This window comes from Stegodyphus dumicola, chromosome 4 (genome assembly GCF_044657685.1).
Source record: "Stegodyphus dumicola isolate Sdum_Otavi_A_Nest chromosome 4, ASM4465768v1".
NCBI lineage: Eukaryota > Metazoa > Arthropoda > Arachnida > Araneae > Eresidae > Stegodyphus > Stegodyphus dumicola.
This window is the reverse complement of record NC_140771.1, coordinates 222185482-222209725: the sequence shown is the minus strand read 5'-3', so window position 1 is coordinate 222209725 and position 24244 is coordinate 222185482. Positions and strand designations below refer to the sequence as shown.

At 33.7% G+C, this 24244-nt stretch overlaps 1 protein-coding gene across 4 annotated transcripts in view; it reads left to right on the top strand.

The window, feature by feature from the left end:
• LOC118188535 (leukocyte tyrosine kinase receptor-like) overlaps positions 1-24244 on the top strand; it is a 374636-nt gene that overhangs the window by 190530 nt on the left and 159862 nt on the right. For all 4 annotated transcript variants that reach the window (XR_015040889.1, XR_015040890.1, XR_015040888.1 and 1 more), the window contains exon 15: positions 5845-6021. Coding sequence is in view for 1 of the 4 variants with exons in the window: in XM_035358990.2 (XP_035214881.1) it covers positions 5845-6021 (177 nt within the window). In the remaining 3 variants the exon portion in view is untranslated. The remainder of the gene's footprint in view (positions 1-5844; positions 6022-24244) is intronic.

The following is a 24244-nucleotide window of genomic DNA, read 5'->3' as shown; positions in this document are numbered from 1 at the left end:
GATTAACAGCGGGCAGAAACTAACAAACATGCTCTCACAATAATGAAATCACGCTTTATCTAACCTCTTCGCTCCAGCAGTTTAAATATTCTCATTCATCCTATTTCATTTATATCCTGGCGAAGAAACGCGAAGGGAAATAAGATAATTTAGGAAAGGCTTGCAAAATAAAATAACTATTAGTAAAAATAAGTAGAACTCCAGACTACAGAGAGTGATTATTTGGTGTACACCGAGCATCTGCAGTGCTATAAATATAACATCACTTTCTTCTGATTCAGAGATTAATATTTTCTATTCTTTGATTTAAATTTATTGTAGGAGTATATATAATATTTCCGGGAACATTTAAGAGTAATCAGCTTGCAGTCGTCGCGGCTGAGAGTGAGGACTTGGAGATAATAAAACATGAAGAATTTTCAGTCTTTATTTCTACGCACATAAAATCATCTCCATAGATGTTTATCGAATCATAATGAAATCCGATAAATTGCTATTTACATTGATTCCTAAAATTAAGACACATGCACTTTTTGACGGGAAAGCAAAGCGAGAAGATATATCAGCAAGGTGGAAGCCAGGAAAAGAGTGACGCAGTTTATTTCCGAGCGATATTTATACAAAGTACATGCAGAGAGTACTCTAAGTTATAATTGGTTAATCTGAGGTTGTTATATAATCATCGAAGATTTTCGAATTTGGGAAAAAAGAAATCAAATAAAATATAGTTTATCAGACTGCTTAATATTTTATATGTAAGATTTCCAGGCATGATCAGACTGGTTTAAAATTAAATTCGGGGAAAGTAAACAATTAACCACGAATATTCGACTGATAAAATATTAATTATGCTTTGAAAATTTCTTTTAGAGTATTGCGCTTAACTAGGTAACGAATTGAAAAAATTTAATTTCTGAAAATTTCCTTTGCACATTTACAGGATTGTTCCTTTCTAGTTGTAACGTTTCTAGTTGCATATAAAAATATGCAAGCACTCCAAAATGCACTACAAAGTGCAGAATATTTAACGGAACAATGATTTCGAATATGAAATTTAGAGTAGGTTGAAAAACACAAGTTTCTCTCTGAACTTTAAATGCTTATATAGGAGAAGGGCAAGATTCTAAAAGATAATTGCCTCTGTCGTAGTAGCAGCAGTGCAGAAATAAAAATAGCCACTCTTCCTAATGATGATATTTTTGCTTTATGATAAAGGGAAACAGTTCCTTATTCTCCTTTAACAAACATCTCTCTCTACTTTCTTTTCTCTCTTGCGTATAATAATGGACGCTTCTTTGAAAAAATAACTTGCTCTGATTTTTGAGGTTATAAATGTAACATTCGACTCCGCCAATAGGTATAAATTTTACTTTTCGTATGCCTGGTTTTCATAGGAGACTGAAACATGAAGTGTTGTTTTGTTTCAAAAATGTTTTAAATAATGAACGTATATAAAGATGCAACTGCTTGGTAATGTAAATACTGTTTGTACTTTGTTTAATTCCATCTGTAGCATGGTGAATAGTTCCACATACATTTTAGGAAAATGTTTTCTCTTTGTCTAACAGTGCTTCAAAGGATTCCAAATTTGAAAGTGAGAATTTTGAATGAGTAGGGAACAATGTTTTAAACTAATTTTTTTCGCTCTCTTTTCTTCTAGTTCTTCTGTTATGATCTTTGCCTTTCTGAATGAGCTTGTAATCGTGCTAAAAAAAGACTTTGGTGATCTCCACTTGCTGTAGTATAGGTAGAAAGGAATTGTCTAATATTGTTTTATAACTTAGATTTTTTGTACGAAACCTAGCAACCAAAGATGAAACAAAACAGTGGCGGGCCCACAGGAGATAACTCATCATTAAATTACACAGTACAAATAATAAACTCTTGCAAGTAGCATTCTCCTGGTAATCGCCATTTTCGCAGATAGCAATTAGACTGCCGCGCTTTTAGCGTGATTCTCCACTCCATAATATATTTTTCGAAGTATTTACTAGCGACACGCTTTGTTCAACAGCAGTTGATAGACAGCATTTCATTCAGTGATCATTAGCACCCCATAGCATTTATATGCAACAACAAATTTACGGATGGTACAACATCTAGCGTAGTTTCTTATTTGTTACAGTTAATTCGTTACAGTTTTTACGATGCCTGCAGTTTGGCTGCATCAATTTTTGTAAGCATAAGTAATTCCTGTTTGCTAATCGTTTTGGCTTCCCGCTCCGTTGTTGGAGTTTTATGAGTTTCCCATCTTTTGATACCTCTAAATACATCTCTAGGTAGTGTCTGAACTTGGAATGATCGAATTGGTGGGCATCAGTTCGAGTTTCACATGTATTTCGCTTCGAGTTTCACATGTATTTCGTGAACTCTGGAGCTCGTATCCTGCGTTCATTCTGAGCCTAGTAGTTCGTGCAGGGAATTATTGCGGTGTTTTTGGGGAAATGATGTGTGTTGATGAAAGTACAGGCGATTCTACTAACGTGTGTCTCCGGTTATTGATGGAAATAGAATGTACAAGTGTAATTTGATTTATTTGTTTGTTTGTTTATTTTGTAAGGATTTATTTACTTCTACTAACCAGTTATCTTAATGCTGATTACTTTTGCTGTCTTTCTTGCTTTCCATTTTCCTGACAGAACGTAAATTTCTAGTTCGCGTGCGTTCATATGACGTAGAAAAGACTCCACTAAATAGAAAAAACACAGTATTTAATAAAAGATTTTAGAGGATAAAATCAAAGCGTGTTCAGCTTACTGAAGGCTACATTTGCTAATTGATTTTTGCAGTATATCTTCAGCGTCGCGTTATTTCCGCCATTAAGCTTGTCACGTCGATTAAGGTCTGACACAAATTGCGCGTTTTGCGTCTGTGTAGCCTTTCGGCTGACTTAAATTAATCGTAATTTAAAATTCGTTTTCTTTTGATTTAAGCCATTATTGCTGGCTGTTTCTGTAAGCACGAGCAGTGCCTTCCATTAAAAGTTTATCTGAGTGAAGAGGTCTTTTACCCCTTTCGTACGTTTCTGTCGTAATTTCAAGAGATATTCACTCAAGTCTTTAGAGTTCTTGTCTAATTTAAGATACCAAAGAAGAGGAAACTGAAACACTATAACTTTTATACGGTAAAGAATTTGAAGGATATCTGTTTAAAGGAAGGAGTGCCATCGAAAATAAAAGAAATTTTCTCATATTACAATTGGATAGACAGGAAAATATCCATACAGTCAATCAATTTGATCCCACATCGAATTACCGTTATTCAACGGATTCATATATTCTGCCACTGGGTTTATATTTATTGGAGATTATTAGCTATATTTACTTTTATATAATTAATTAAAAATAAAAATGCTAGAAGAACTGGGATTTAATTGCATTCTTCACTAACAGACGAAGTTAACTATTACTTCACTGTACAAGATGAGCTTTTAATATTTCACGGATTTCACTTCGATATACATGTATAGTTTGTGTTTTATGATACATAAAGTAAACATAAAAATAGCGAAATACTACGTTTTACCTCATTAATGAATTATAGCTTTATTGAAGTAGCTATATTTATTTAGTAGCTAAGTTTATTTACTAGCTATATGTGATGTAATTAACAATTCGTTCAGAGCAGAAAATTAGTTATATATCAATATTTTTTCATAAAAGTAGATAAAATATTGCTATTACTGTTACATAAAAGTTTTAATGAAATCAACTTCTGTTATTCTGCATTACATTACAGTTTTATAGCTAGTAAAAAATTAGGAGAGATATTGCTCAAAACCTCATGGTTGGAGCTTAATTTCTGATAGATGCTAATATATCTGCCATAAAATATAAATATTATATTATTGATACATTATTTTCTTATCCTATAAATGTTCTTCTACGTTTTAATCATGATAAAAAGGCAGATGTTTTAATGTAAAGTGGTTGAAACAAAATAATTTATTTTTAGGCACTTTTTTTTCTAATTTTTGCCTAAGGCAATAATTTAAATGCAAGTTAAACAATACATTGCTTTTGATATTTAATAAAGCAAATCTTCCTATTTGTTATAATTTTCTTACATTTATTTCTTTGAAATAATGGAGATCCTAATGTTTAAAAAGTGAAATACATGTATCATTCTGGAGATTCTTAAGTAGTTTGATGCCAGGAAGCATGATAAATTAACTGCGTTAATGACTCCAAACTTAGCACTAAAAACTATTTGCAACAGCAATACAATGGCAAGAAATCCTAAAAGCTATGTTTAGTTCCTCAGATCTCGAACTTAATGTTATTTAATGGAAAAGAAACACGATAATGTGAAATTTAAATTACGCAAATAAAAGAAATCCTTGCTTTCCGTAGATTTTAAATAATCGTAAAGAAACCTATTTTTTGTTTAGCGTAGTTATATTTAAAATATAACGCTAAACAAAAGTTGCTTTTTAGTCTAAAGTACAAAAGTTGCTTTAAATTGCTTTGTCCCCGTGGAACTATTGTTTTCGTTTTGGCATTTTGCGCCAAAATCTTTAAAAGGCTGTACCACTTTTCAAACTGTTGCCACCAAATATTTTCGCCATGTATAATATTTGAAGAAATTAAGTAATGAAGAATCTGCATAAATGTATGTATGTTTCTCGCACTGTGATAAAAACATGGTACCTAGAGCCATCAAGTTTTGAATGACGTAATCCTACTGCGAATATGGGATCTGGAAGCCCTAATTTCAAATTTTGAATTTGTCTTATTATAGATTTCTTATTTTATAAAACTGTAATGAATTTCTGATTAACAAACTCAGGGAGTTCGAAGAGAGCCATGGCAACGTTGTACAGAAAAAGCATTTTTATCTCCAGCGCGCGTGACTGTGTATCGGAAATTGTAAAGATACGCTCAATTTAAAATTATTTTGCGATATTGCTCTTGAACTGAATTTTATGGATTAAGTGCGAAGAACATTATATTTAATAAGCACCACGTGTTTCTGTGATTCCTATTTTCTTCTTTCTATGTATTTCTTTCTCCTGATGAGGAGGGACCTTTAGCTGCCCTCGAAATCGATTGAGTGTTTCATTATACCTACGCTAAATATAAGGTTGTTTTTTACGATTTTGATTGTCACATTAGCGTGTTTCTCTTCTAGTCTAGTTTGATATACTGGTTTCAAATTACATTTGCAGAAACTCTAAATTTTGAAAATTTGTATTTACTGAAATAAAATTTTTGTCTGATCCCTAAACCAACATTTTTTGCGTTCGTTTTCTTTACATAAAAATTGCTTTAAGTCCAATAGTTTAGAATTTTTTACAGCAAAGTCTGCCTAAAACGCACTATACGCTCCTTTCTACAATATGGGATAAGGAACAACTTGCTGACTGAAAATATAGAATTAAAATCTCATATTGTATCAAAAGGCGTCACAACCCAAAACTGATCTCTCCGAAATCTTTTCTTTTGTTATTAATTTCTTAAAATGAGACAATATCCCATTTCCAGCTTTTCTACTTAATGTCAGTTTCTTTAGTTCTTTCCGGTTCTTCATTTTTATCAATTTTGTATAGAAAAGTGTTTTGGTGTTAATGAACTTTCCTTGTTATCAGTAGCGGTTACGGTATTACTTCAGCTGCTAATCGTCATCCTTAATAACAACAAGCTGTGCTATGTCGTCAAGATGTTTTAAGCCTATGATGCTTTTATCAGTTCTTTCCATCCTGTGGTTAGTTTTTTTTTTTTTTTTCTATGCTGATAAGTAAATAGGATGAGTTTGGGAAAATGCACGAGTTTTAGAAGTCTAAAAATATTTACTCTGTGTATTAACATTACAGGCATTAACTTGGAGTTTTTTCCCTACTTTCAGGTGGAGGTGGAGGATGGGATGATGAAGTCGCGCCACCAATAAGTGGTCAGTCTCTTCAAAAGGGAGGACGTGGAGGAAAGGTTTGCCAGAAATATGAGGAATTTTTACAATCCGACGGTGGTTTCGGCGGAGGAGGTGGAGGATGCTCCTCTGGAGGCGGAGGCGGTGGATACAGAGGTAAGTGTCTAGATCTAAGAACAATAAACTAAGAGAAAAAAATTTGTTCTTTCTGTTAATTATTCCAATAAAAAATTTGAATGTTTATTCTAAATTCCTTTTAGTCATTTGTATTTTTCACAACATTGTGTAGTTTGCTTAAACAAGGAATCACAACAAAGGATTCCTTGTTTAAGCAAACTACACAGTGCTAATAAACTAAAAGAAATACAAATGTCTGAAGGAAGACCAAAAAAGAGCTAATCAAGAGATGCCGAAATTGCTTCTCTAGAATAGTTTCAAGCTATAAAGCTAAAAAATTTTTCTATTTAAGCTTTTTCAACTAGTTCAATAACGTCTAGGAGAGAATTTTATACCAGTTGATATATGCCTCACAAGTTGGAGAAAATGAAAGCTAAGATTGTACATCAGGAGTTGTAAATTGAAAAGGAAGAAGCCGATCATTATGCAGCGCATAAATGGATGGAAGATATTTCACTTAGACAGCTAAATGAATATAAGACAGGCGAATTTATAATACAGACGAAACTGGACTGCATTACGGAACACTGCCAGAACACACATTAATATTCAAAAGAGAAACAGTAATTGATCTAAGAAACTCAAAGAAAACATTAGTTATTAACATGCGATATGGACTAAGAAGGCAGCAATGGGTTTTGGCAATGTTTCTATTTCTTGTGCAGAAAATCTCAGTATATGAAAGAAGTTCAGAATTTACTAGCGAAATGAAAAATGACAAAATGGCTTTATTAACTAGATAACTGTTCAGAACATAAATCTCTGATCCCTTTCTGAAAATTACTAGGGTCTCTTCTTGCAAATAAAACTTCTAACAATTAATCTTTATTTTTAGAGTATTATAAAAGGTTTTAAATGCCATTTCAAAAGAGATGTTTAGTACTTGATGAAAAGAATTGAATATTTTGAAAATGTAAATATTCCGAAGGAGATAATTAAGTCGATGTTCCTGCTAGAAGTCATGCTGAAGTAAAATCAATGCAGGGGGCTAATCTCTTAAAATCGGCTAAAACCTATTTTCGAAAATTTAACTTTTGTGTAGAAGAAGCCTCCGAGGAAGTGGAAATTGTACCTAATGTTTCAGATATCAGTGAGGGAAGTTACAGGGATTTATTTTTAGAATAAGTGTCAACTCATAAGTATCTTCAGATAATATGTATAAAAACTGAATGAAACTATGAATGTGTTAAGAGAATTGCAGAAACTTGTAAGGTATTTCTCCCGCCTTCTTAGCATGCCTTCGTAGTGTAGTGATCAGCACACTCGACGCGTATTCGAGAGGTCCGTGGTTCCAGTCCTGGCGAAGGCATTGCTCCACCACCAGAGTTTGGCGAGTGGGTTCCCTAATCCCCAGTCTCCTTTTAAAAGGGAGAAGTATATAAGGTATTTTTGCCGCCTTCTTTGCATGCCTTCGTGGTGTAATGGTCAGCACGCCCGGCGTGCATTCGAGAGATCTTTGGTTCAAGTCCCGGCGACGGCACTATTCATTTTTCATCTCTCCTGCTTCCAAAAAAAGTCTTAATGACTCTACAAACTGATAGTGAAAGTGACAGAAAATGTCTTGACATACCATCATCAATCGAATTTAAAGAAGCACTAAGAAAAGTTTTTGGACTGAGGGGCTGATCGAAAAAGCTACCAGACGTATTTGGAAACTGAGAACAGAATTAATCGAAGACCTGTTCTTGAAATACATATAGATGGATTGAATAATTTTTTGTTAGAGATGAAATTTCATCAAATATGCAGTTTAAAAAGTATTTCTATAAAAAATTTTAAAATTGTATAAATAATTTAATTTTAGTATTAATTTTTTATTATTATTTTTCAATTGGTTAATGAATGAGTTGATAGTTACTATTTTACTTGCAAAGTTTAAAACTGATACCATTGTGTGCAGTGCATAAATCGCCGTTTATTAAACTCAAACACTTAATAAATTCAAACACTTAATAAACTCATATTTTTTTGGAACGGAAGTGATTTTATTTAGCCTCGAGTACTGCATATAAAATACCTCTTTTCATGCACGATTAAAACGTTAATGAAAGTATTTCATGCAACAAGGTTATTATAAATACCCTTGGTAATGATGCATTATGCCTTTAATTAGTTGTTTGCTGTCTTTAGTTAGTTGTTTGTTTCTTAGGTGGCGCCAATAAAAGATTATTTTTAAGTATGAAAATACAAATACCCAAGAATACATAAATCAAAGTGATTGCATTAATTAATTTAAGAACCTATTAAATTTGAATTCCTTCTAGTTTTACACACAAAAGCATGAGGTGGCCTGAAAAGAGATATGAGTCGTTCAATCATATCCACTACGAATATCGCTCAGAAAGGCTGAAAAAGAGTCACCACTTTTATGAACTGATGTCCACCATGCTTCTGCGAAATAACGTAAAACATTTGAGGTGCGGTACTCCAGATTTAATTAATTTTATAATTCAATTATAAAAGCTTTATAAAATTAAAAAAAATTCTGATGTGGTCACCGCGTGACTTCCTTGTATGGCCTATTGAGTTATAAAACATTTTTTGCTGCATTTCATTTAAACGTATTTCCTCGAGTTTCATTAGAGATGTATTTCTCATTCAATTAATTCGGTTCTCACTTTGTGGCAAAGCAAAAATACACAAAACTCAAAACACCTTCATTAAAAATTGTAAAATACAGAAAATAATAAATACCTCCAATACAGTTAAAACTGTTAAAAAACGATTTTTAAAATTAAAATTAGGGTTTTTACACAAAAACAAGCAATTCGGTCAGCGGGCAAAAAGGTAGATTTTTCGGTGCACAAAACAGAAAGCTTATTTTGGTCCCACTTGGCAAAAAGACGTTAAAAGTGCAGAAACTGACTTCATTCACTATTCTACTGAGTTTAAAACGTAAACAAATGGTGCTTTGTTAGGCTTAACTCACCATTTAAAACTCGCACTTTTAAATTCTTGATAATTCTAGTACTATTGAATGCAGATTAACAAAATGCATAAAAACCACATAATTCAATCACTTTAAAAGTAAAAATTCACAATTTACCAACAGATAAGAATAAAAAAGATAAGCACTGAGCCAGGTAACAGAGATGGAATATATATATTTATATAAGATTGATGCAGCCGATGGCAACAAAAAAGGGAGGTGCACAACTACATGTTAGAACAGTCCCATGTACAAAATTTCAACGTTCTACGGCAAGCCGTTCTTGAGTTATGCGAGATACGTACGTACGTACGTATAGATGTATTTTCTTACGTACAGACGTCAAGAAAAAAAATATTTTGAATCCATTTTAAATCTATTTTACAATTATTTTTGGCAAGAACAGTCTTTTCTTCTGTCTGTACGTACACAAGTCGCGCAAAAACATCGTTCAAATGGTTTCGAGAGCGGTTGAAATATGATTCCCGAAATTTTTTGCGATTGCAGTACTTTCTTTACTTCGTAGAAGGAAATCAAAATCATCAGCTTTCATGTTTTGAAGTGCGATGAAATGACTGAGGAAAATGATTCAAACAACAAACAATTTTATCGGCGCTATATAAAAAACAAGTAGCTAACTAAAAGCGGTAGATCACGTGCTACATCATTACCAAATACCATCATGCCAAATACTGATATGGTGACATACATACATGGGTGGGGGGGGGATAAATAGTGATCAATCTCCTCTAAATAAACAGCATTCAGAAGGAATACTGAATCTTTTGCATTTAATAGTAATACTTTATTGCTGTTTTATTGCATTTCTTTTTTTCTCAAAATTAATTTCTGTTGTCGAATTTATTTGAAAAACCGAGTGATCCATTTTTAGATTAATTCAATTTCAGAGCATTAAACATAGAACGCTATCAATTCACATGCATATTTATTTTCTGAAATTGTTTTTCTACTTAAATATTTCATAGGAAAATCCTATTCAGAACCTAGCAAAAGTAAAAAATATTGTTTTCTATAGTAAAATCCTATTCAGAATCTAGCAAAAGTAAAAAAGATTGCTTATAAAACTAAGCAAAGCCTGAATCAGTTGCTAAAAATAAACGCGTAATATCAAATTTATCATTCTGAGCTCGCTGGAATCGCTGAGCGTAGGTGTCAAACCCGCTTTTACTACAGAACGCAAATAAGAAAATGTTTTTCTTTTGTAACTTCATCTGAAATTTGAAACACGTAATATCTACCAAAGGAACGGTTCTAAGGAATTTTACCCAAGATGCTGCACGGAAAAATCTTCAGTCCCAGAAGGAAAGAGAAACTGGAGATAAAAATAGAAAGCTTACAGCAATATGAATTATGAGGAAGTCTTGGCAGGATTTGCTTCTAGTATTGCAATATGAAAGAAGAAACAGCAATGAGATTGAATTCAAGAGTTTATTCTTTATTTTCTCCAAGTTTGAGAAAAATAAATAATACGCCAAATAGGTAAAGAAATGGATTTAAAGAAGATTACGTGAAGCAAATTATATCGATAAATAATACTAATAACTGTTCTCAACATACTGACTTGAATAATTTTTCGATAATTTATGTAGTTTTGTGATGAAGATTTTTAGTTAATCGTAGATGACGAAATGGTGGCAACAATGATTATTTTTCATCAGTAACAGGTAGATACGGAAAATGGTACCGACAATGATTTTTCTTCAATAACAGTCAGCGCTTGGAGTTTCGAATATCGTTTTTACTCAACTCGTGATACAATAAAATATAGTAAAAAAATCTGATGTGTACACCACATGACTTCCTTGTACGGAATATTAAATTATACGCATTTTTTCTTGCATTTCATTTAAACTTATTGAATTGAATTAGATTTACTTCGCCGACAGCGCATAAACCACAATAGAATAAATGCATTCTTTAAAATTCACTCTCACCATAGCGACACTTCGGCGCTAGATTCACTTAACAGTATTAATAAATATATAACAGTTAACTTATATAATAATTACATACCGGAAACTAAGTTAACTGTTATATAATCCAAATAATTATATATGAGTTAACTTATATATTTCGTTCATATTATAACTCATAATGCACAAAATTTTTATCATTTAAAGAATAGAATTATCTAATCGTTGCCACATGTTCTATTCAAATACTATAATAAAGCTACAACGATGTATAAAAGAAATTAAACGAACAAAACAAAAAAGAAACAGTTTTTCACAGACGATTGAGTATGTCTCATTTAATTAATTCAGTTCTCACTTCGCGAGAAGGCAAAAATAATAAAAGCTCAAAATATCTATATTAAAAATTACGAAGTAAATCTCAAACACTTATTTCCTCGAAAAAGATCCAGAAAGAATTAAGCATGATTTAATTGGCAATAATAAATGAATGCGTTATCTTTGTTGTTGCGAAGCTAAGTTTCTCTAGATTGGCAACAAATCCACTAGTCTCCTGTTTCAAATGTAAACATCAATGGCCGCCATAAAAAAAAAAGGCTTAGCGGCACTTAGACAACTTTAAAATTGTTGATAATTCTAAAAATATTGCACACAGATTTACTAAAGGCATAAAAACCTTAACCGGAAGATAAAATCAACATAATACATTCATTTTTAAAGCAAAAAAATGTACAATTTTCAAACATATAAGGGTAAAGAAACTGAGATCACTGAGCCGGGTAACAGAGTGGATATATATATAAATATATTTATATACGTTTGGTGCGGCCGATTGAAACCAAAATACGAGGTGCACATCTACATGTTATAGCAGTCCTATATACAAAATTTCAACGTTCTGAGGCTACTCGTTTTTGAGTTATGCGAGATACGTACGTACGCTCATACGTTCGTACAGACGCCACGAAAAATTCTCTTCAGAATTCATTTTAAAGGAGTTTTATAATTTTTTTGAAGGAAAAGAGTCTTTTATTCTGTCCTTACGTGCAGATATCACGCAAAAACATCCTTAAATTGCATTCGATAGCTGTCAAAATGGATATTTTCGTTGAAATATGCTGCCTGAAACTTTTCGCGATTACAATACTTCCTTTTTACTTCGTACAAGGAAGTAAAAATGGGAGCTTTGTTATATGTTCAATAATTAAACTGATTAATTTCAATGCTAATCACGACAGAAACAAAACAGTGAACGTTACCTTGGCACCACAATGAAAAATAAGCAGACTAAAAAAAATAAAGATATTTATACTAGAATAAGAGTATTGAACCAATGAGTCAGTTGTGTTTCCACTAGTTAGTTAAATTAGCAACATTTTTATTACCATTGAAAAAAGAACTTCAGTTTGACTTCAACCATTGTGTCAGTACTAAATTCATCATTAGCGCTTTATAAGAATTATATAGTAAAATGATGCACTCCAGAAAGATGTATTTTAAGCAAACACACACACACACACAAAAATCTGATGTGTGTACCACATGACTTCCTTGTACGGAATATTAAATTATACGCATTTTTTCTTGCATTTCATTTAAACTTATTGAATTGAATTAAATCTACCTCGTCGATAGCGCATAAACCACATTAGAACAAATGCACTCTTTAAAATTCACTATATTTGTTTACCATAGCGACACTCTGGCCTTAGGTTCACTAAACAGCGTTACATTTCATTCATTTTTTTTAACTATATCTATGTCTATGTGATAACACAATTAAGAGGCAATTGGCCTAGTGAGGCCTTTACCAATATATTATAAGTAGGGTGTCTTTAATGATGAGTTGATTCCAGTAAGATGGAACGTACTTTTTGCACCTAGTGTAGAGTCTCTAGAAGAGAAGTAAACGTGGCCCCAAGATGTGAGGATCTGCAGCTTGAGGATTTCTGCCGTTCGGCTATGCTTGTCTTGAGAGAAGCTGCGAATTAATCTTGATCTGCAAAGTTCAAAATCATCTCAATGGCTTGAAAAGCTAGGCAAAGTTTCTGCATATTTGATTTAGCTGATTTAATTCTCTGAACTATTGTGAGTATTGATTTCATGAGATAAAGGGTTTTCTGATCTTTGAAAATGTTAATGATTTCTGCTAAATTTTCCGGCCGGTTTTTCTGCTTAACTTTGTCACTGTAAAGGTTTTTAGGCATTTCTTGATTAGTTTGGCCTGAAGCTTGAATGAATTCGGGGAAGTCATCTTTACTTTTGGATTGGATTGGATTATTTAATTATGGTGTAGGCTTAGCGGCACTTAGACAACTTTAAAATTGTTGATAATTCTAAAAATATTGCACACAGATTTACTAAAGGCATAAAAACCTTAACCGGAAGATAAAATCAACATAATACATTCATTTTTAAAGCAAAAAAATGTACAATTTTCAAACATATAAGGGTAAAGAAACTGAGATCACTGAGCCGGGTAACAGAGTGGATATATATATAAATATATTTATATACGTTTGGTGCGGCCGATTGAAACCAAAATACGAGGTGCACATCTACATGTTATAGCAGTCCTATATACAAAATTTCAACGTTCTGAGGCTACTCGTTTTTGAGTTATGCGAGATACGTACGTACGCACATACGTTCGTACAGACGCCACGAAAAATTCTCTTCAGAATTCATTTTAAAGGAGTTTTATAATTTTTTTGAAGGAAAAGAGTCTTTTATTCTGTCCTTACGTACAGATATCACGCAAAAACATCCTTAAATTGCATTCGATAGCTGTCAAAATGGATATTTTCGTTGAAATATGCTGCCTGAAACTTTTTTATATTTATTTTAAATTTTTTTTATATTTATTTATATTATAGTTTATATTTATTTTAACTAACATCTAACATTTATTTTAAGTTTAAACTATCTTTCCTGTCAAGCCTTACTTTCCCCTGGAATTGCCAATGCCAGAGTATGTAAATTTTAGTAGAACGTGCAAAGTATTCAAATCTTTAAGCAGAAGTAAATTTGAGTTAAATAGAAGGGAAACGAGTTCGAATGTGTGCTTTCTTGCTTCACGAGCGTGAAGGTGGCTAGGTAGAAATTGAAGAACCGCGCGTTTCGGCCTGTGTGCTTGCCTCGGCAGATAGTTAAATCTTTCAACGTAATATTCAGAAGTTTGCTGAATTGTCAGCGGTATCTTAGAACGCGGTTAGGTTAGTTACGTTTAGAGAGCCTCGTAGGTAGTAACTTGTTATTATTCATTTTTAGTTTCTTATTTTTATTTTACCGCCGGGTCGGCGTAGTTTGTGAGCGTCAAGTGCACGCATCTGTAACTTCTAAAGTAGAATAAAAAGAGGGTTAAACCCTTCTTAAGAGTTTTGTGTACTTTCCAGTTCATAGCAGTTACTATTATTGTTGCGTGTAGGTTGGGGTCGCGCAACACCACAATGGCAAAGCACACGAGGGCTATCTGCCTAAAGGGAGGGATGCCTTCGTGGAGGACTTTCTAAGGGAAACTGGCTCGTATACACGTTACACGTGAAGTCATCTTTAGAGGGAATTTCTTGTGGTTTTCTATCTTCTCTAAATGATTGAATCTTTTTCTGTATACCTTACAACCACAATAAGAAGAAACGTGATTTTCGTGACAGTAAATGCAAGATGGTTTTTCATCTGGTTTTAATTTACAGGTATTGGATCTTTGATTTTATCCGTACATACAGCACGTGACCTTTTTAAAACAGTTATTTTGGAAGTGCCCGAATTCCTAGCAATTGAAGCATTGAATTGGGCGTTTTCTGGACTGATATTTTTCTATTGTGATATTGAATCCGAACATATTGTTTAATTGATGAATTTTCTCTCCTGCAGAATTTCTTTTTAGTTCAAAGAAAAATATAGGTAAACGGATAATTTGGTGTTCTGCTTTCTTCGTGAACTGCTTTACTTCAATTATAGGGAAGCTTCTGCGTTCTAAGTCTGCGTGAATTGCTTGCTCTGTGTAGGATCTCGGGATATTCTGAAGTATAACTTTAATTGAAGAGGCTGAGGAAATTTGGTACATATGAAAACTAATCTGTGCTTTCTGGAATTTGTCAACTGTAGCTTTATAATCGGCTTCGGTGGTAGTGTAAAGGAAAATCTGTCTGGCTTTGATTGTAACTTCAAATTCGTTTTTACATATCTCTCTGAGCATTTTGTCAATTTCAGGCCAATCAACATCGTTTTCTGGAATGACTAATGGGAGAATTTTTGTTTTATTTTCTGCGATATTCTGTGTTGTAGTCATCAGCGTTTCATCTGTAACTTCCATAGCTTCGTTATTTTCGTTAAGAGTTTCAAATCTGTATTTTCCGGAATATCTGGTGGTGGGATAGACTCGGAATGTTTCACTGTTTTCTTTGGAGTTTGCCAATACTTCTGATTTATTGTTTTATCATCTGTTTTAGAATTTGCGAGCTTCGCGGTGTTCTGAATGCTTGCTAAAATGAACTGATTTTGTTGAATTCCTTCTTGTAACTTTGAACGCATTTCTATCGTTGGTGGGGAGGTTAATGTCTTCATAGACTCAATACAGTTTAATTTATCGGCGATTTCGTTTTCTAATTTGAGTGAGAGATCTTTTGGGTTAGTCGAAAGCTGAGTATTAAGATATTCTTGAGAGATAGCTTCTGTTAAATTAGGAAAAACCTTTCTGTGTTTGTTAACTACTGCTTCAAAATTTGAAGGGTTTGAATTTCTTAGTATTATCCGCTATTTTCTTAGGACTTCCTGTGGTTTTTTTTTCTTTTCCCTGGGATTTATTTTTCTTGGTAGAAATTAGAGTAGCAATTATACTTGGAAGCGCCGGGTCACCTGAAGCAATTACAGGCATCTTTTTGGATGTAGTCGATTTTCTTGAATAATTCGAATAAATAGAATCATCATCGCTATCATAATCGCTGAAAGCAGCATGCCAAGGAATTTTGCCTCTATCTGGTGGTTCGCTATTACTGGCCATGTCGAGGAGAACAAGCAAAAATCATATTTACCAAAAATCAAGAAGAGCAGTCGTCGTCGCAAGAGAGAAACTCACATCTCACCCATGTCATTTTTTAACTCAAGAATGCATCTCTTCCTCTCTCGTATTATGCATATTATAACTCAGAGTTATTTTTTTAACTCAGAAAGCACAAAATTTATATCATTTTAAGAATTGTCTAATCGTTGCCACATGTTCTATTCAAATACTATAATAAATCTAAAACGATGTATAAAAGAAATTAAGCAAACAACAACAACAACAAAAAAGAAACAGTTTTTCACAGACGATTCAGTTAATTCAGTTCTCACTTTGTGACAAGAGAAAAATAAATAAAAACTCAAAATGTCTGTACTAAAATTATGAAATAAATCTTAAACACTTATTTCCTCATAATAAATTCCAGAATGGATTAAACATGATTTAATTCGCAATAATAAAAGAAGGTATTATCCTTGTTATTGCGAAGCTTACTTTCTCTAGATTGGCAACAAATCTACTGTTCTGCTATTTCAAATGTAAACAAGCAATGGCTTACATGGCAAAAATTATTAGGCTTAGAGGCACTTAAATAACCTTTAAATTGTTCATAATTCTAAAAATATTGCATACAGATTTACTAAAGGCATAAAAACCTTAAGCGGAAGATAAGAACAACATAATTCAATCATTTTTAAAGCAAAAAATGCACAATTTACAAACATATAAGAATAAGGAAACTGAGATCACTGAGCCGAGTAACAGAGAGAATATATTTATAAATATATTTATATACTAGACTAGAAGAGAAACACGCTAATGTGACAATCAAAACCGTGAAAAACAACCTTATATTTAGCGTAGGTATAATGAAACACTCAATCGATTTCGAGGGCAGCTAAAGGTCCCTCCTCATCAGGAGAAAGAAATACATAGAAAGAAGAAAATAGGAATCACAGAAACACGTGGTGCTTATCAGCACTGCACGTCGTTATAACTAGATTTTTAATCAGAGTTGCACTGGCCGCCTACTTTTACTGAGCCAGGCTGTCTGATCAAGCATAAAGAAATATTAGCGAAGTTAAAATAGGGAGCGAGGGGCAAATGCACATTACGCTCAAAATCTGAACTTCAAATAATGGAAATCAACCACTGAACGGATTTTTATACCCTCTGGTAGTACCAAGTGCGAGGAGGTAACGCCATCTATCGGCAAAAATAATTGAATTAAGACAGTAGAAATTTAAAGGCATTAGGAAGGACTGGATTGGACTTCAAATCATTAACTAAACTTTCTAAATCTTTATGAATGTGAAAAGCCTCAAGAAAATCCAATTCGCCTATGGAAGAAGCCTTTTGGATGATTTTTGCAGACCCAAAATCAAAATTATGGTTAAAAGTCCAGCTATGATACGCTATTGAAGACTTGTTAATTTCCCCTTTTTTGACATAAGATTCATGTTCCTTGATACGAAACTTCAACGCTCTTTTTGTTTGGCCAATATATCTTAAACCACACTGACATGATATACTATAAATTCCCCAAGAATTCAAGACAGAAACGCAATCTTTTAGAATCGAAGGGTGAATTTTATTAATAGGGGAGAAACCGACTTGAAAATTGAATTTCTGGAGAATCCGTGCAATTTTATAGCTAACAGAAGGATAAAATGGAAGCACGACAAGGTCATTGATATTATTTCTAACAGTGGAATGTCTTCTTTGATGGGAATCTGAAAATTTTTTGACGGCTTTATCAATAATCACGGGAGAAAATCCACGGTCAATCGCAACTGCTCTCAAATAATTAAGTTCATTGGTAAGCAAAGATTCAGAGGAACAAACTTTTAGCGCGCGGAAAACATAATAGTAAAAAGAAGCCATTTTTTGCTTAACAGGGTGGCATGACTTGGCATGGGGTGGTAAACAAACTGCAAAGGGTTTACGGTACACAGTGGTGCTAAAATCGGTTTCATTGCGGATTATAAGAATATCGAGGAAGGGGAGGGAATTGTTGGATTCAATTTCAAGAGTGAATTGGATGGCTGGATCAATTGAATTCATAATAGATAGAATCTCGGATAAATCCTCTTTATAACCGTCAAAAAGTGCGAAAGTGTCGTCAACATACCGAATCCAAAGACGAAAAGATAATTTATCAAATAATTTCATCTCAAAATAGTGCATATAAATGTCAGCAAGTACCGGACTGAGAGGATTACCCATAGCCAATCCTTCAACTTGACGAAAATATGCATTTTGGAAAACAAAGTGGGTTTGACTTAGAGAAACTTTAGTAAGCGAAACCAACTCATTAATTTCAGTATGTGTGAAGTGAAATTCCCGAAGCCTAGTTTCAAGACAATTTAGTGCTCCTTCGACCGGAACATTAGTAAACAATGATTTGACATCAAATGAAACCATAATGGAACGAAGTGGGGAAATATTTTTAAGTTTATCAATGACTTCAACAGAATTTTTTACAGTGTGAATATTGTTATCAAGTAGAGGAGAAAATCTGGAAACTAAATATTTGGCCAAAGGATATGAAGCAGTACCTATGTTGGAAACAATTGGTCGAAAAGGAATACCGGTTTTGTGGACTTTTGGAAGAGCATAAAGTCTAGCGCAATTAGTAATAGGCGGAATAAGTGATTTCTTCAACTGAGTTGGCAGAATGTGGGAAGATTTAATAGTACTTTTTACTTTCATGAGGTCCGAAGTTGAAGGATCTTTAGGGATCGAGCAGTATGGGCCTTCATTTATCAATTTAGAGACTCCAGTAATATATGTGTGTTTGTCCATAACAACGATCTGTCCGCCCTTATCAGCTTTAGAGATAATGATATTAGTATCAGAATTAATTTCACGTAAGATCTCATTTTCCTTTTTGCTAAGATTAGAACCCAAAGATTTATTGTTAAAATTAACGTTATGAGTAATTAGGTGGCGGATTGTATCCTTCTGCGTTTCCGAAATTTTGGAGAATTTAAAGGCTTTCTCAATAGGGGCGATGATTTGAGGAATTGAAGGTTTAGATGTCTTTGAAAAGTTGAAATTATATTTTAATACTTTTAACTGATCCTCCGAAAGATTCCTATTGGAGATATTAACGATGGAGTTAACGTTTACAGTGGGAAGATCAGCTAGATAATTGGGACTATCCGACTGGTGTGTGAGTTTTTGGAATTTAGAAATGAGCACATTTTTATGCCGTTGACAAACGGTATCGGTTCTAGACCAGGATGTATGTTCAAATGAGGAAAAATTTTCAGTGGAATTAGCAATTTTTAAATGGAGGTAATATAATTCAAATTCAATTTTAGATAAACGTTTGCGTGTGTCCCTTATAATGTGACGAAGAAGTGCCAATTTGAATTTATGCAAAATTTTTGAAACGTGAACGGAAGCTTTAAGGCTACATTTCACATGTATAAATTTGGGAATGAAATTTTGATGTTTGCATTTAAGTAGAAACTGTAGATGATTCAAGAATTTCGTACGCTTAAGGCGTAACTTACAAAATCGGTTCCTGTCAGTGGACATATTGTGAAAAGGGCACAAGCAAGAAACAAGTGAACAAAAGAAATGTAATTCCGAAAGTCCAAACAAGTAATTACTTATAACATGAAAAAAACACCAATAAATAATGAAGACAATTTTCATCAACAAATGACAAAAACATTCCAAAAGGAGAGAAACATCCAATACTGAAAAACCAATAGCCACGTGGAAAGAAGCAACGAAAGTCAAAATCGTGCACGTGGTAAACCGAAAAAATATAGAATTACCTCGAAAATGCCGGTTGATAGCATAAACCAAATCCGAAAAAATGATGGCCACGTGGAAAGAAGTAAATAAAATGGTGCACGTGGTAAAACAATAAACAGTAAAATATTCTCGAAAATGCCGGTTGATAGCACAAACTAGACTAGAAGAGAAACACGCTAATGTGACAATCAAAACCGTGAAAAACAACCTTATATTTAGCGTAGGTATAATGAAACACTCAATCGATTTCGAGGGCAGCTAAAGGTCCCTCCTCATCAGGAGAAAGAAATACATAGAAAGAAGAAAATAGGAATCACAGAAACACGTGGTGCTTATCAGCACTGCACGTCGTTATAACTAGATTTTTAATCAGAGTTGCACTGGCCGCCTACTTTTACTGAGCCAGGCTGTCTGATCAAGCATAAAGAAATATTAGCGAAGTTAAAATAGGGAGCGAGGGGCAAATGCACATTACGCTCAAAATCTGAACTTCAAATAATGGAAATCAACCACTGAACGGATTTTTATACCCTCTGGTAGTACCAAGTGCGAGGAGGTAACGCCATCTATCGGCAAAAATAATTGAATTAAGACAGTAGAAATTTAAAGGCATTAGGAAGGACTGGATTGGACTTCAAATCATTAACTAAACTTTCTAAATCTTTATGAATGTGAAAAGCCTCAAGAAAATCCAATTCGCCTATGGAAGAAGCCTTTTGGATGATTTTTGCAGACCCAAAATCAAAATTATGGTTAAAAGTCCAGCTATGATACGCTATTGAAGACTTGTTAATTTCCCCTTTTTTGACATAAGATTCATGTTCCTTGATACGAAACTTCAACGCTCTTTTTGTTTGGCCAATATATCTTAAACCACACTGACATGATATACTATAAATTCCCCAAGAATTCAAGACAGAAACGCAATCTTTTAGAATCGAAGGGTGAATTTTATTAATAGGGGAGAAACCGACTTGAAAATTGAATTTCTGGAGAATCCGTGCAATTTTATAGCTAACAGAAGGATAAAATGGAAGCACGACAAGGTCATTGATATTATTTCTAACAGTGGAATGTCTTCTTTGATGGGAATCTGAAAATTTTTTGACGGCTTTATCAATAATCACGGGAGAAAATCCACGGTCAATCGCAACTGCTCTCAAATAATTAAGTTCATTGGTAAGCAAAGATTCAGAGGAACAAACTTTTAGCGCGCGGAAAACATAATAGTAAAAAGAAGCCATTTTTTGCTTAACAGGGTGGCATGACTTGGCATGGGGTGGTAAACAAACTGCAAAGGGTTTACGGTACACAGTGGTGCTAAAATCGGTTTCATTGCGGATTATAAGAATATCGAGGAAGGGGAGGGAATTGTTGGATTCAATTTCAAGAGTGAATTGGATGGCTGGATCAATTGAATTCATAATAGATAGAATCTCGGATAAATCCTCTTTATAACCGTCAAAAAGTGCGAAAGTGTCGTCAACATACCGAATCCAAAGACGAAAAGATAATTTATCAAATAATTTCATCTCAAAATAGTGCATATAAATGTCAGCAAGTACCGGACTGAGAGGATTACCCATAGCCAATCCTTCAACTTGACGAAAATATGCATTTTGGAAAACAAAGTGGGTTTGACTTAGAGAAACTTTAGTAAGCGAAACCAACTCATTAATTTCAGTATGTGTGAAGTGAAATTCCCGAAGCCTAGTTTCAAGACAATTTAGTGCTCCTTCGACCGGAACATTAGTAAACAATGATTTGACATCAAATGAAACCATAATGGAACGAAGTGGGGAAATATTTTTAAGTTTATCAATGACTTCAACAGAATTTTTTTACAGTGTGAATATTGTTATCAAGTAGAGGAGAAAATCTGGAAACTAAATATTTGGCCAAAGGATATGAAGCAGTACCTATGTTGGAAACAATTGGTCGAAAAGGAATACCGGTTTTGTGGACTTTTGGAAGAGCATAAAGTCTAGCGCAATTAGTAATAGGCGGAATAAGTGATTTCTTCAACTGAGTTGGCAGAATGTGGGAAGATTTAATAGTACTTTTTACTTTCATGAGGTCCGAAGTTGAAGGATCTTTAGGGATCGAGCAGTATGGGCCTTCATTTATCAATTTAGAGACTCCAGTAATATATGTGTGTTTGTCCATAACAACGATCTGTCCGCCCTTATCAGCTTTAGAGATAATGATATTAGTATCAGAATTAATTTCACGTAAGATCTCATTTTCCTTTTTGCTAAGATTAGAACCCAAAGATTTATTGTTAATTGAGAAAGCCTTTAAATTCTCCAAAATTTCGGAAACGCAGAAGGATACAATCCGCCACCTAATTACTCATAACGTTAATTTTAACAATAAATCTTTGGGTTCTAATCTTAGCAAAAAGGAAAATGAGATCTTACGTGAAATTAATTCTGATACTAATATCATTATCTCTAAAGCTGATAAGGGCGGACAGATCGTTGTTATGGACAAACACACATATATTACTGGAGTCTCTAAATTGATAAATGAAGGCCCATACTGCTCGATCCCTAAAGATCCTTCAACTTCGGACCTCATGAAAGTAAAAAGTACTATTAAATCTTCCCACATTCTGCCAACTCAGTTGAAGAAATCACTTATTCCGCCTATTACTAATTGCGCTAGACTTTATGCTCTTCCAAAAGTCCACAAAACCGGTATTCCTTTTCGACCAATTGTTTCCAACATAGGTACTGCTTCATATCCTTTGGCCAAATATTTAGTTTCCAGATTTTCTCCTCTACTTGATAACAATATTCACACTGTAAAAAATTCTGTTGAAGTCATTGATAAACTTAAAAATATTTCCCCACTTCGTTCCATTATGGTTTCATTTGATGTCAAATCATTGTTTACTAATGTTCCGGTCGAAGGAGCACTAAATTGTCTTGAAACTAGGCTTCGGGAATTTCACTTCACACATACTGAAATTAATGAGTTGGTTTCGCTTACTAAAGTTTCTCTAAGTCAAACCCACTTTGTTTTCCAAAATGCATATTTTCGTCAAGTTGAAGGATTGGCTATGGGTAATCCTCTCAGTCCGGTACTTGCTGACATTTATATGCACTATTTTGAGATGAAATTATTTGATAAATTATCTTTTCGTCTTTGGATTCGGTATGTTGACGACACTTTCGCACTTTTTGACGGTTATAAAGAGGATTTATCCGAGATTCTATCTATTATGAATTCAATTGATCCAGCCATCCAATTCACTCTTGAAATTGAATCCAACAATTCCCTCCCCTTCCTCGATATTCTTATAATCCGCAATGAAACCGATTTTAGCACCACTGTGTACCGTAAACCCTTTGCAGTTTGTTTACCACCCCATGCCAAGTCATGCCACCCTGTTAAGCAAAAAATGGCTTCTTTTTACTATTATGTTTTCCGCGCGCTAAAAGTTTGTTCCTCTGAATCTTTGCTTACCAATGAACTTAATTATTTGAGAGCAGTTGCGATTGACCGTGGATTTTCTCCCGTGATTATTGATAAAGCCGTCAAAAAATTTTCAGATTCCCATCAAAGAAGACATTCCACTGTTAGAAATAATATCAATGACCTTGTCGTGCTTCCATTTTATCCTTCTGTTAGCTATAAAATTGCACGGATTCTCCAGAAATTCAATTTTCAAGTCGGTTTCTCCCCTATTAATAAAATTCACCCTTCGATTCTAAAAGATTGCGTTTCTGTCTTGAATTCTTGGGGAATTTATAGTATATCATGTCAGTGTGGTTTAAGATATATTGGCCAAACAAAAAGAGCGTTGAAGTTTCGTATCAAGGAACATGAATCTTATGTCAAAAAAGGGGAAATTAACAAGTCTTCAATAGCGTATCATAGCTGGACTTTTAACCATAATTTTGATTTTGGGTCTGCAAAAATCATCCAAAAGGCTTCTTCCATAGGCGAATTGGATTTTCTTGAGGCTTTTCACATTCATAAAGATTTAGAAAGTTTAGTTAATGATTTGAAGTCCAATCCAGTCCTTCCTAATGCCTTTAAATTTCTACTGTCTTAATTCAATTATTTTTGCCGATAGATGGCGTTACCTCCTCGCACTTGGTACTACCAGAGGGTATAAAAATCCGTTCAGTGGTTGATTTCCATTATTTGAAGTTCAGATTTTGAGCGTAATGTGCATTTGCCCCTCGCTCCCTATTTTAACTTCGCTAATATTTCTTTATGCTTGATCAGACAGCCTGGCTCAGTAAAAGTAGGCGGCCAGTGCAACTCTGATTAAAAATCTAGTTATAACGACGTGCAGTGCTGATAAGCACCACGTGTTTCTGTGATTCCTATTTTCTTCTTTCTATGTATTTCTTTCTCCTGATGAGGAGGGACCTTTAGCTGCCCTCGAAATCGATTGAGTGTTTCATTATACCTACGCTAAATATAAGGTTGTTTTTCACGGTTTTGATTGTCACATTAGCGTGTTTCTCTTCTAGTCTAGTTTGTGCTATCAACCGGCATTTTCGAGAATATTTTACTGTTTATTGTTTTACCACGTGCACCATTTTATTT